This window comes from Plodia interpunctella, chromosome 27 (assembly GCF_027563975.2).
Source record: "Plodia interpunctella isolate USDA-ARS_2022_Savannah chromosome 27, ilPloInte3.2, whole genome shotgun sequence".
Taxonomy (NCBI): Eukaryota; Metazoa; Arthropoda; class Insecta; order Lepidoptera; family Pyralidae; genus Plodia; species Plodia interpunctella.
Genome location: NC_071320.1, coordinates 3,844,707 through 3,856,403, shown reverse-complemented (window position 1 = coordinate 3,856,403; position 11,697 = coordinate 3,844,707). Strand labels below are relative to the sequence as shown.

At 34.4% G+C, this 11,697-nt stretch overlaps 2 protein-coding genes across 3 annotated transcripts; both read right to left on the bottom strand.

Annotated features, from left to right (window-relative positions):
* Positions 1-3,062: 3,062 nt before the first annotated feature.
* LOC128681430 (uncharacterized protein) lies at positions 3,063-5,808 on the bottom strand. Its single transcript, XM_053765303.2, has 2 exons — positions 5,605-5,808; positions 3,063-4,771 (listed from the first exon to the last, which is right to left on the bottom strand). The coding sequence occupies exon 2, from the start codon at positions 4,737-4,739 to the stop codon at positions 3,663-3,665; it is 1,077 nt and encodes a 358-aa protein (XP_053621278.1). The 5' UTR covers positions 4,740-4,771; positions 5,605-5,808; the 3' UTR covers positions 3,063-3,662.
* A 287-nt stretch (positions 5,809-6,095) lies between these two features.
* LOC128681431 (serine hydrolase-like protein 2) lies at positions 6,096-11,648 on the bottom strand. Of its 2 annotated transcripts, XM_053765304.1 has the most exons (6): positions 11,502-11,648; positions 9,872-10,003; positions 8,402-8,539; positions 8,092-8,254; positions 7,353-7,478; positions 6,096-6,938 (listed from the first exon to the last, which is right to left on the bottom strand). In XM_053765304.1, the coding sequence occupies exons 1-6, from the start codon at positions 11,551-11,553 to the stop codon at positions 6,641-6,643; spliced, it is 909 nt and encodes a 302-aa protein (XP_053621279.1). In that variant the 5' UTR covers positions 11,554-11,648; the 3' UTR covers positions 6,096-6,640. The 2 variants fall into 2 exon arrangements, with proteins under 2 accessions (XP_053621279.1, XP_053621280.1); XM_053765305.1 differs by lacking the exon at positions 9,872-10,003.
* Positions 11,649-11,697: the final 49 nt, after the last annotated feature.

The window sequence follows — 11,697 nt, the reverse complement described above, 5'->3', positions numbered from 1 at the left end:
ATAAATAGCAAAAATCCACGAATTTCAAACGGTATCCCTCAGATCTCCAATGGGCGATTCGTTCTTGACCATCAATGGAGTGGCGCCAAATAATTCCATTAAAAAGATAGAGACGGAAGACCACTTCTCCGCTGTAGTGTCACAGGTCGGATTGTCTATCTCTTTCTTCGGTTGTCTGTGACGAGTCTCCACTGCTAAAACTCCTGTCTGGAAACAAAAGTAAATATATATATATATGTTGACCAACCTGTTTAGGCAAAGGTAGTTTTGACTAAAAATCTTTAGTCAACACTGTGAATTTGTGGTTAAAACTACTTTTGACTTATCCTTTTTATTCAAAAATACTATTGACTGCAAGATAATAAAGTCGCAATCATTTAACTTGTTAGGATAAAGAAATATTAATAAGGTTTTCTTTTCAGCGTCTTCCACATCAATTGTAAACATTTCGAACTGTTCCTTTGGCAATTACGAGTACATTGAATTTGCAAAAAGAGTTCCTTTTTTTGCAGATTCACTAATTTTTTTTTATTTTCCAATTGTTATTGACCTAAAAAAATCTTAAGATAGGTACTTTTTTTGCTATTTTTGTCGACCACCTTTTAGAGACCAAAGAAACAAGTCAAAACTAGTTTTGACTGAAGTGTTGGTCGAAAGTAGTTTTGTCTGAAACAACAGTCAAAAGTACTATGGACCAACCACAATTAAAGACAATTTTAGACCAATATCGACTCGTGTATACACCTACCTAACTACTAATATAACTGGATATATTGCTTGAAGATTTTGAACCCTATTCCAACGTAATAAGACTGTGTAACAGCAGCATCCGTTAGAGACGCGCAGGAGTTGTATTCAATCCAGTAGACACCAGATATTAGCAGAGCGTCTCCGACGGAGACTGGACGTCAACCAGTTGATTCTTTCATTAAGTTTTTTATTGTTACCTATTCAGTTTTTTTTTAATCATTAGTAAACCACTACCTATAATATATTGGTACTTTTAAAACTATTCGTTTTCAATTAGTAATTTAAATAAATAATAGAATGATGTTATTTATACCTACTGTGTCCACGAGAACCTGCCGACTGTTTTACAGTTTGGCAGATTATTTAAATCTTCAATGTACTGTTTTGTTGAATAAATAAATTTAAAAAAATATATGTTTTTTCATTTAAAAAAAAAAACTTATTTCAGCCTTATTCGACAAATACGCTTTGTAAAATTAAATTGAACGGATTTTAAAGCCAATAAAAAAAATTATATAATTTTTTTAAAAATATAATTCTCTATTCATAAAAAAAGTTAAAGCATAAGTAGGTTTAAATGCAACTACCTACGTTTAAACGCAAAATATATTTTGTACCTCTGACAATTCCAAATATTATAAAATGCGATAATGGCAAGACATACTTTAGCTTATTTAATGCTTTTTTCCTTTTTTATGAATGAATAATGGAGAACAGCTGCTAATCGGTTTGGCAGATGAGTGTACTCGTAATATTGCTATTAAATCAATAAAGAATAACTTACCAAAACGCGTCAAACGCACAAATAAATTTAAATACACCCATCTTTAGAAATTTTCTCAAATAAATAAATATATACAACAATTCCTATGCTTAAAAAACGAAAATATTCAAATTCAAACAGTCGGTATTCTTTTTTTCGAAATTTCAAAAATGGAATGGTATATGCACACGCGCACGCAACGAACAAATCCAGCGATGGCCCGGATTGCAGTGTACTGTTAAATTGTAACAATGAGGGGCTTACAATTGGGACCATGGAATCGACGGTAATAGCCGCTGGTCTTTTGGGCACTCCTTACTGGTTATGTCAGGGTTCCGCGGTGGAATACAACTGAATAATAGATACTATTTTATTGCAAATAAATACTTGAAATGAATAACAATTACCAATTAAATTTGTGTATACAACATTTCATTTGAAGCGTAGGTGGTGTAATGATTAAGACGCCCGCCTGTGGATCGAGAGGTCCCAGGTTCGAATCCTACTCTTGCTACATGAGTTTGAATACCACTGACTCATGTATAGTAGTTTAGTTTCATCGACCACCACTTGCTTCCGGTGAAGGAAAACATCGTGAGGAAACCTGCACACTGGTGGATTATTAACTTGTGTGTGAAATGGATAAGGCAATGGCAAATCACTCCATTAATTAAGTGCCAAGAAAGTGTGTTGTATGTGTTTTATTCCAGGTAACGAGTAAATACCCTTTGTCATGAGGAATACGACTATGAAGAAGGAAGTACAAAAATTTCAGCTCAATCGGTTGAAGATATCTGTTTCAAAATTGAATTACAAGATATAGTGATTTTATAATTATTTATAATTTGTAACGGTTCCAGTTCATATCTGATGCAAAAGCTTACCCTGGCCATCCAAAAAGCAATCCAAAACTGTTATTTTTTTAGTTAGTTTCTTAGAGTTATTGTTTTTAGTAATATATTACATATTTTTGATTTCTGTTTGAATAATTAATTTGTTAATGTTGAAAGATTGCATTTATGAAAATTAGACGTAAAAATTGATTTCAGTTAGATTGCGATTTGGAACCACAGTTCCACCTCCAATAATATTCGTAGATCTTCGCGCACCAATGAACGCGTCTCCTCCTAAACTAGCCTTTATTGCTGCTCTCATTGAGACATGCAAGTCTGGAGGGCTCAGGCGCAAAAAGTATCTTTCACAAATCGTAAATCGCAGAATGTCTCTTTCGCAAAATGTCGCACAATGGACGTAGGACGAGAGTAATTAGGTATGATGTCAAAATTTTGTTACTTTAAATAAATAAAATTGTGACTCTTATAATTTTAATAATGATTTTGCTTTGAAAATCAAATTTTATTCTAAGTCCATGGCGCGACATTTTGTGAAAAAGACATTCTGCGAAAGAGACGTTTTGCGCCTAAGCCGTCTGAAGCGATAGCTAGGGTTGCCATAAACACAAACCTACATATTAGCTGTTTTTCAAGGGACGTTTTAGGAAAAGGAAGATTTGAGAAAGGGACAGAAATCATTTATTGTCAAAGAGTAATGGGCTACACAATAATTTATTTAAAAGTAATAATTTTCTACTATAGGATAAGTCACTTCATAATCGGATTCCTCATTACGTGGAATGAAACACACACGACAACTTTCATGACACTATTAAAGGATTGGTTTGCAATTAAATTTGTTTATAATGTGTAAGATTTAGGGAAATGTCACACGATTTTACGCCAGATTTTACTCGGGCTGGGCTGTGAACAAGATATTAATCAAACACCATTAAAAACATTATTAGTATATTGTAGATAATAATAATAATTTATTGTATTAACATGTCGCAATAGGAAGTACCTAATATGGAACTTCGTAGTATTAAAATGTATGCACCAATGTTTATTAAAAAATATCAAAGTAATAACACTATCATATTCGGGCGTATTTCACTTTGAGCAATGATTTACATAATTTACATTTACATAGCATACTAAGTATTTAAATATTTTTTTTCTTTAAAAAAATATTGAAAGGTAATGTGCGTCTCATATCATTTAAATCAATGCCCTAAGCGGAATGATTAATTTTTCACTAGCCCTCGCGACAATATTACTTTCATGTAACATACAAAAAAATATTGCTCTTAAAACTATAATAAAAATCCGGTAAACACTTCAAAATGATGATTTAAAAATGGAACACTCTGCAGCTCTGTTCTAGATTTCAAACTTCCAAAATTTGGATTGTCTATGCAGAAAAATACCCGTTTCACTCTGGCATGAACAAGAGCCATTGCGCACATTAAACACGGCTCTCTGATCATATAAACATAATACCCTGTACACAAGTAGGGTCCGTATGTATCATCTGTAATTTCAGACTTGGGACGAAAAGCTTTTGCTCCAAAATTTGTATTTTCAAATTTCTCTCTCAAATATGTCAATAGTTCTGAATCTATGCCACTGAGTCTTATATTTCCTTTGTTATCTGTGCACCAAGCACCGCCATGTTGCGTTTTCGCTACATTATCTATGGCAATCATTGCACTGTGTTGGATTGGATGATTTTCACGATTATCAAATGATACAGCAACAACTGACTGTATAGATGGGTCATAAACAACACATGCATTTAAATTCTGAATATTGTCTATGGAAGAGATTAAATTGTGCATTAAATGCTTTCTGGCTATCTCAAAAGCCATTCTCATGCACTCCTTATGTGTTTTAAGTTCACCATCATTAAAACAATTGTCACTGGCCAGTTGTTCTAAATATGAATTTGGATGAAAATTACAAGACCATAATCTATTTGCTTCTATGGACTGCCTTTTTAACTTAGGAGCCAATGCTGGCACATCTATTTCTTTGAAATATTCAAAGCTTGAACTCAACTCTGGCACAATTTCTTCTAGAAATTCTTGAATAGTTGTTGCATTGTTCAATTCGGATGAAGTAAATAATAGAACATCTTTTTTTCTCACTCTTTTCAAATGCTGTAAAGTTTTCAGAGGCAATTTTTCATTCAAAATTTGAATCACTTTTGATAATTCTTTTGGGTCTTTAATTTGTCCAGCATACACCTTTGTTTTAGGTATATTGTCATACAAATCCTGACTAAGGACAGCTTTCAAATTGTTCTTAGATTCTGTGAGCACTTTTATGATATTTTCTATGATTTCCTTAATAGTTTCAGGTTTCATTTTTTTCATAGGTGGTTCCTCCATTTTCTATAAAAATCCAGTCCTTGTATCCCACGCTGAAAAGAGAGAAATAATACCACTTTTTCATTTACACTTTTGTTGATTAAAATCACTCGTATCACAAAATAAACAACACTTTAAGTACATCATCCATTTGCCATTTATATTCCTATTTATTACTAAAGTGTTAGGTTTTTTCAAGTATTTACTTTTTTTTTTGTTTATTTAAACAAAATTGTTATTTATTTATCTTTACTACAAAAAATGATAACCGAAGACTTAAAGCCTAGGGCTTTAATTTATTATATACTTTAAATTAAAGGTATCTTTTACTCACAAGAATATATAATATATATATTACACAAACTCCAGCCATTCAGAAACTATTAACAACATAAATGTCCCACTAAAATAGATGACATTTTAATAAAACAACAAAATTTGTTTCTTAGAAATACTGTTAGATGTAGTTGTATTTTACAGATTTATTATAGTTCATATAATAAATAAGTTTGATTAGGTTTTAGTATAATACTATCATAGTTAGGTATATGCAAATAGGACTCCAATTAGACTAATAGATAAGAAATATGTACTCAAGATAAGTATACTCTAAGCAAATGAGCTACATTTAGATCGAGAACTTAGAACCAACACATTAGGTAAAAAATTCTAGGAAAATATACCTGCCTAAGTTTATGATCAAGATTTTTTGTTGTTTGCGATTGATAAAAAATACCTATCTCAGAATTTATAGTAAAACGTAGTTTAAAACTCAAAGGCCTAATTAATTATTCACAGACATAGATGGAACGTGAAATTTCACGCTTATATCATTGACGTCGATAAAATATGCATGGAAAATATGTAAAAATGATATTGAAATTACCTTATTATAGAATTCGGATTTTAAGGGTTTCCTAGATAATTTGGATATTACCACTCCACAATTCCATAAACACAACTGATGCGGGATGTGTAAGTCTTCAAAAACTGATTAATATGACGTAAATATCGCTTATAACTCAATTTTCAACACGTTTTATCACTCATCAAGCAAAGCAGCCATTAGAATTTGTTTTCAATTTCAAGGTAAACGTCAAGTCTTAAATTTTATTGGCTGATTTAAAAGGCAGCCAATCATATTGCGTATAATTTGACATTTCAAATATGTTCAACTAGTTTTGTAAATAAAAACACACTACGACTTTACGTACGTTCTGTTGTACGTAGTGTACGCGAAGATTATAAGAATGATAAAAGTTCAATAAAAAAAAATAATTATCTTCTGAGATGAAAATAGAAACAATGTTGGATATTCGTTTATAATTTATTTTCATTATATTATAAGTATAGATTAATAATGAATATTATTTTGCCAATAATTATTAAATAATATTCTAGTTGATATTTAGTTAAAAATGTGACGATGTTAGTTCTCATTCTCGCCGTGACGTTAAATCTGATTGCTCAAGTCATTCATATTAATCACTCACTCATCTTCGCGTGTTCCCGATGGCATTTGGGGCTGTGAACCTGCGAAGCCCAGGGTCAGCGTACAAATAAACCTTTGGTTATGACTACACACTACAAATTATTGACAACTAGCCGCCTGCCTGGCGTTAACCCTACTTGGGAAAGATATTGTAGCCTATCAGTTGCGAATACTTTGTGTCCCTTAGTCGCTTCGTACGACATCCACGGGAGGATATGGAGTAGTCCTATTCTAGGGCGGGACCATACATCACGTAATTAATTCATTAATATTTCATAGTAATTTTAGGTAATCAACAAATTTTCAAAATTACTCTAAATAACAATTTATTTTATATAATTTATTTACCTAATTAACATTTTATAGCTTAAAAAATTCCGATTTTATTCTAAGATAATACCTAACTATAAGCATACAGCGTTAATTAACATCATAATTTTGATTTATATGATTCTTCTAGAAACTTCACAATGTCTGGTACAAAAAAATCCGGTCGTACGATATGTTGATCGTGAATACCCTCGAAGCACACCACTTTGTGTAGACTTGACTTATCATTAAACAGACATATAGATTTCGAGGAGCATTCTATTTGATTGTATATCGCCAGCGATTGTGAGCTGTGGTACAGCAGGACTGGCAGGGACACGTTGTTGAAAATGTGCTCCAGAATGTCGAACGTGGCCGGTATGTGTGCCGTTTGGAAGGCAGCTTTCTGCGGAGAGACTCTGTAATGAAAAACGTTCCGTTTTACAAGAGATTTTATTTTTGGAATGTACAGTCAACAGCACATCAACCTACCCAAATTCATTGCAAACTCGCCGCTCACCGCGCCGCCATCCATACAGGTTAACTTAATATGCCGTTGACTGTACAATATGGTAACAATTTTTCGGGTGGAATCTTGGATTCATGTACTAATATAGTGTAGGTAGAATGTGCGTGTGGTCTGAGGGCCTTCCTTTTGAAATTCAATGAAAATATGCTTGGGATTTAGTGAAAATTCCAAAAGAATTGTGAATGTTGGAATTAGATTTTGTGAAAGCCAAATAAGCGAGGTACGATATTTTACGAAAGACCCTCAGTCCTCCTTATGTGGTCTAAGGGTCCACATCGGAAGCAAAATAAAGATTTGAACCTACCTGTACAGTCCGTCCTTTAATGGTGTCAGGTTTCTTGGCAATACAAGTTTAGCTTGTTCCTTGGACAGTTTCCTATGTTTGACCACATTGTCCAACGCTTCCTCGTATGTTGATATTGTGGGTTGGCTGAAAATCCATGATTGATGTCAACCCTCATTGGGATAGCTATTGCTATGCTGCATATATGCTACGCCACATACGACATCCACAGGAGAATATGGAATGGCCCTTAGTCTAGAACGAAACACACGTCTACCTAGCTTCTTTTATTATAAATAAAAGCCTGTCATCTATCTGTCTGTTCCGCTTTCACGGCTAAATCGCTTGGTATATATATATATATATATATATATATATATATATATATATATATATATATATATATATATATATATAGTTAAAGGCTGCCGCTCAAACATAGGGTAGATGTTTTTTCAAAAATCAACCCCCAATTTATTATAATGTGGGGTAAGAATTTGTGTTCCGCTTTCGCAAAATAACTCACGCGGGCGAAGCCGCGGGCTAAAGCTAGTTAAAAATAGATGAAAAATATGGTAGTTGCCATCAAGTCAATCCAGATCTTTTTTACATGTGCCAAAACACACAAATGTTGAAAGATAATATCGAAAAGTTTTTTAATTTTACTTCAATGACAAAAACCGGCTGTGTTTATTTTGAAACTGTGAATTTACTTTTGAGACTTTGTTTTGTAATATGCAAGGATAATAAGAATTCTTACCAGAATTTGTGGTAGAAGGTATCATAATATCGTTCGTAGAACATGAGGCTAACAAATTTGCTGTTGTGATCCGCCATGTTCGTGTACCTCATGAGGCCGAACAACGGGTCCAGACAGACCAGCTTGGCCATCTGTCCTGGGTATAGGTTGTCGTGTAACATCGCTGGAACACGTAAATATAACAACGAAGTCAGATTTTATTCTGATCTTCTGACATGACTTTTACTACTACCTACCGCGACAAGTGACAAAAGATCGCGTACACCCTAGTGAACATAAACTATCGACCACATTGCTTCAAAGTACTAACCAAGTACACATCCCATAGAATGACCGATACACAGAAACGAATTCCACTCCAAATGTAATAGTACACGCCTGATCACCTCCAGGAACAGAGTGTGGGTGGGCAGCGGGCCGCTCGGCAGGAAATCTGACTTGCCGTGACCTGAAAAGTGCCATTACGATATTATTTACACGATGACAGTAAAAAAAGTGAACTAAAGATAAAATTGGAGCTAATGTTCCATGAATTTTATGAAAGGTGGACGTCGACGGTGCTACTCTGTATTTGATGAGTGTAAATTTTACAGGCTTTTATTTAGTTTCACTTGTCTGTCTGTAATCTTGCAAGTTAGATTCCTACTTCCAGTTGACCTACAGAGTGAAATTTCCACGTCGCTTCAGTTTCCATGACATTGCAATATTATGATAAGCATGACAGCCCGGTGCAGCCAGGATCCGCTACAAACGAGGGAACTCTAGAACCGTTTACGGACACGGAATTGTTTTTTGTCAGGCGTTAACGACAACATCTCTGACGACAATAAAAGCTTGTGGCAAAAATGTCATTTTTGTAAATTCAAATTCAAATTCAAAATTCTTTATTCAATTTAGGATGATATACATCACTTATTGACGTCAAAAAAATTACTTAAACTAAGTCTACTGCCGGCTTCCAAAGCGCAAGTGAAGAAGAAGCGGCGCAACAAACTTCATCGCAGCCTTTTCTCCAAGGACGTCAATTAACAAATATAGGACTTATATATATATTAAAAATTAGGAGGACGAATTTACATCATTATTAAAAATGTCAAAATTTGAATAAATAAATAAAATAAAATATGTATTTCCAATAAAATTATTTGAAATTGTCACACAAAATATATATATAAATAAAAAGCTAAATGTACAAAACGTACGTAATAATGTCATAAATCAATTACATATCTTATGAGGATACTGCACCATGCTTGGGCCTTGATCGCGAAAATACTTGCGATGAACGATTATTGAAGCTGCCAAACAACAGCGCTCGATTTGTTGTGTTCCGGTGAAGGTTGAGAAAGACAGTGTAAGTTATGTGACTGCAAAAAATATACCACAAGGTCGCCAAAGTGCGTAGCGCGCTTTTGTTGTAGGCGTCTAGAGGTTGGAGGTAGGACTGTTACCTGGATAGTAGAGTACTACTACCCATCATGGGTTGCAGCAGCGTTGCCAGGCGGCCCGATATTTGAATGATGAATGAAAAAAATATTTATTAAAGTCACCAGATTCATTATTTTTTGTATGTGAAATCAGACAGAAAATTTAGCTGATTGTGTTTTAATTAAAGATATAAAAAATACTACTTGCGTCTTTTTGACGAAATAATACAGTTTTTTAATCATCAAAATCTCGCTTTGCCCACAAAATAAATCGGGCAACACTGACCGCATGCGCGTTTTCTTCGGCGGTAAACTTTGTATAAACAAAAATGAAAGAAGTAGATAGTATTGACCAGGAAAATCGAAGCTGACGTAGTAATATTCGTCCGGAAGCAAACTGATGAGAGGCGCGAAGGTTGCCGCTGAGTCTCCATGCCCGTGAAGAAGGAGCACCCTGGACTTGCTGCGGTGGCCCCAACTAACCACTGAGGAAATTAAATATATATATATATTACAGACAGCAAGATCAAGGTGCTCACGAATCTTTACAGCGCGCGGTGTGCGTTTTAGTTCAAATGAATTTGGATAGCTTGATGTGCTGTCTGCTGTCGTCTGTACATACAAAATTCTTATATATCGAAGTGATAAATATGTAATTGTATTTAATAGTTTCTGAGCAACTATAGCAGCTAGATTACAGATAAAATGCGTGCGTATATAATTAAAAATCGACCACAGTCAAATGTCACATCTATATTATTATTATTATAAAGAGGTAAGCGTTTGTGAGTTTGTGACTTTGTGATGTTTGAGGCGGGTAATCTCCGAAACTACCGAACCGATTTCAAAAATTCATTCAACATTAAAAAGTTACAATATCCAAGATTGCTATAGGCTATATTTTATCTCAAAATTCCCACGGGAGCGAAGTCCCGGGCAACATCTAGTTTAAAATATTCTTACTCTGTACTTACATTACTTATGTAGTACCTACTAGCTTTTACCTGTGTAAATTTATCTGCGAGGTACGATTTTCATACAAACTTTCATCATAATATTACTATAATACTTTATGGGGGTTGCAAAAATCAACCCCTAAAATGTGGCCTTTGAACGGAGTTCTTTAACTACATACATGCGTACCAAATTTGATCAAAATCAGTCTAGCGGGATAGCCGTGACAGTGATACAGATAGGCAGACAGATTTTCGCATTTATGGAAGTTTGATTAGCGGCTCGTCCCGTCTTCGCTCGGGTAAAACCATAGAAAATTAAACACATAACTACTTCTGTGCCTAAACGTTTCTCAGAATCACACTCTATTAAAGAAACCCTCATCAATTCCGTTGATAATAATGTCATGACAAAAATCTCCGGAATCGCGAGCGTTAACCGAACCCGCGCCCCTGTCCATCCGGGACAGCTCTTGACCACTGAGCTATCGAGACCATGCCAATTCGGCTGAATCTTTTTCGTCTTACGCCTCATTATTATTTAAAAAAATAATTTTAAAAGCATGTGTGACATTTACAACAAATCCATTTAAATCCGTTGATGTTTAAATATCTATGCGTACATAGGGACAGACTGTTTTATAATATCTAGTGATAGTATAGACTATGTAGTGATAGTAGGTGGGGGTGTAATGGTTAAGACGCGCGCCTGTGGATCAAAAGGTCCCAGGTACGAATCCTACTCGTGCCATATGAGTTTGTATACAAATCTGACTCATATATAGTAGTTTTCAACGACCACCACTTGCTTCCAGTGAAGGAAAACATCGTGAGGAAACCTGCACACTGGTTGATTATTATTAACTTGTGTGTGAAATGGAGAAGGCAATGGCAAACCACTCCATTAATAATGCCAAGAAAGTTGTTGTGTGTGTTTCACTCCACGTAATGACCACGACCCTCAGCCATGAGGAATACGACGATGAAGAAGAAGTGATAGTATAGTGATACTGTAATGGCAGAGACTTACTTGCTATTTTAAGTCCTATTGATTGAAACGACCACTCGCGTGATTCCTTCATTTTACAGTGTTCTATTCTGTTTGATGTTGAATTGAACAATACTTATTTATTTTGATTGTATTTTAAATAGGTACTCATAAACTAGAAGCAGTCCAAACGATTGGAAATGCGTATTTTTACAGAGGAATTTTAGTTGAATAGGTA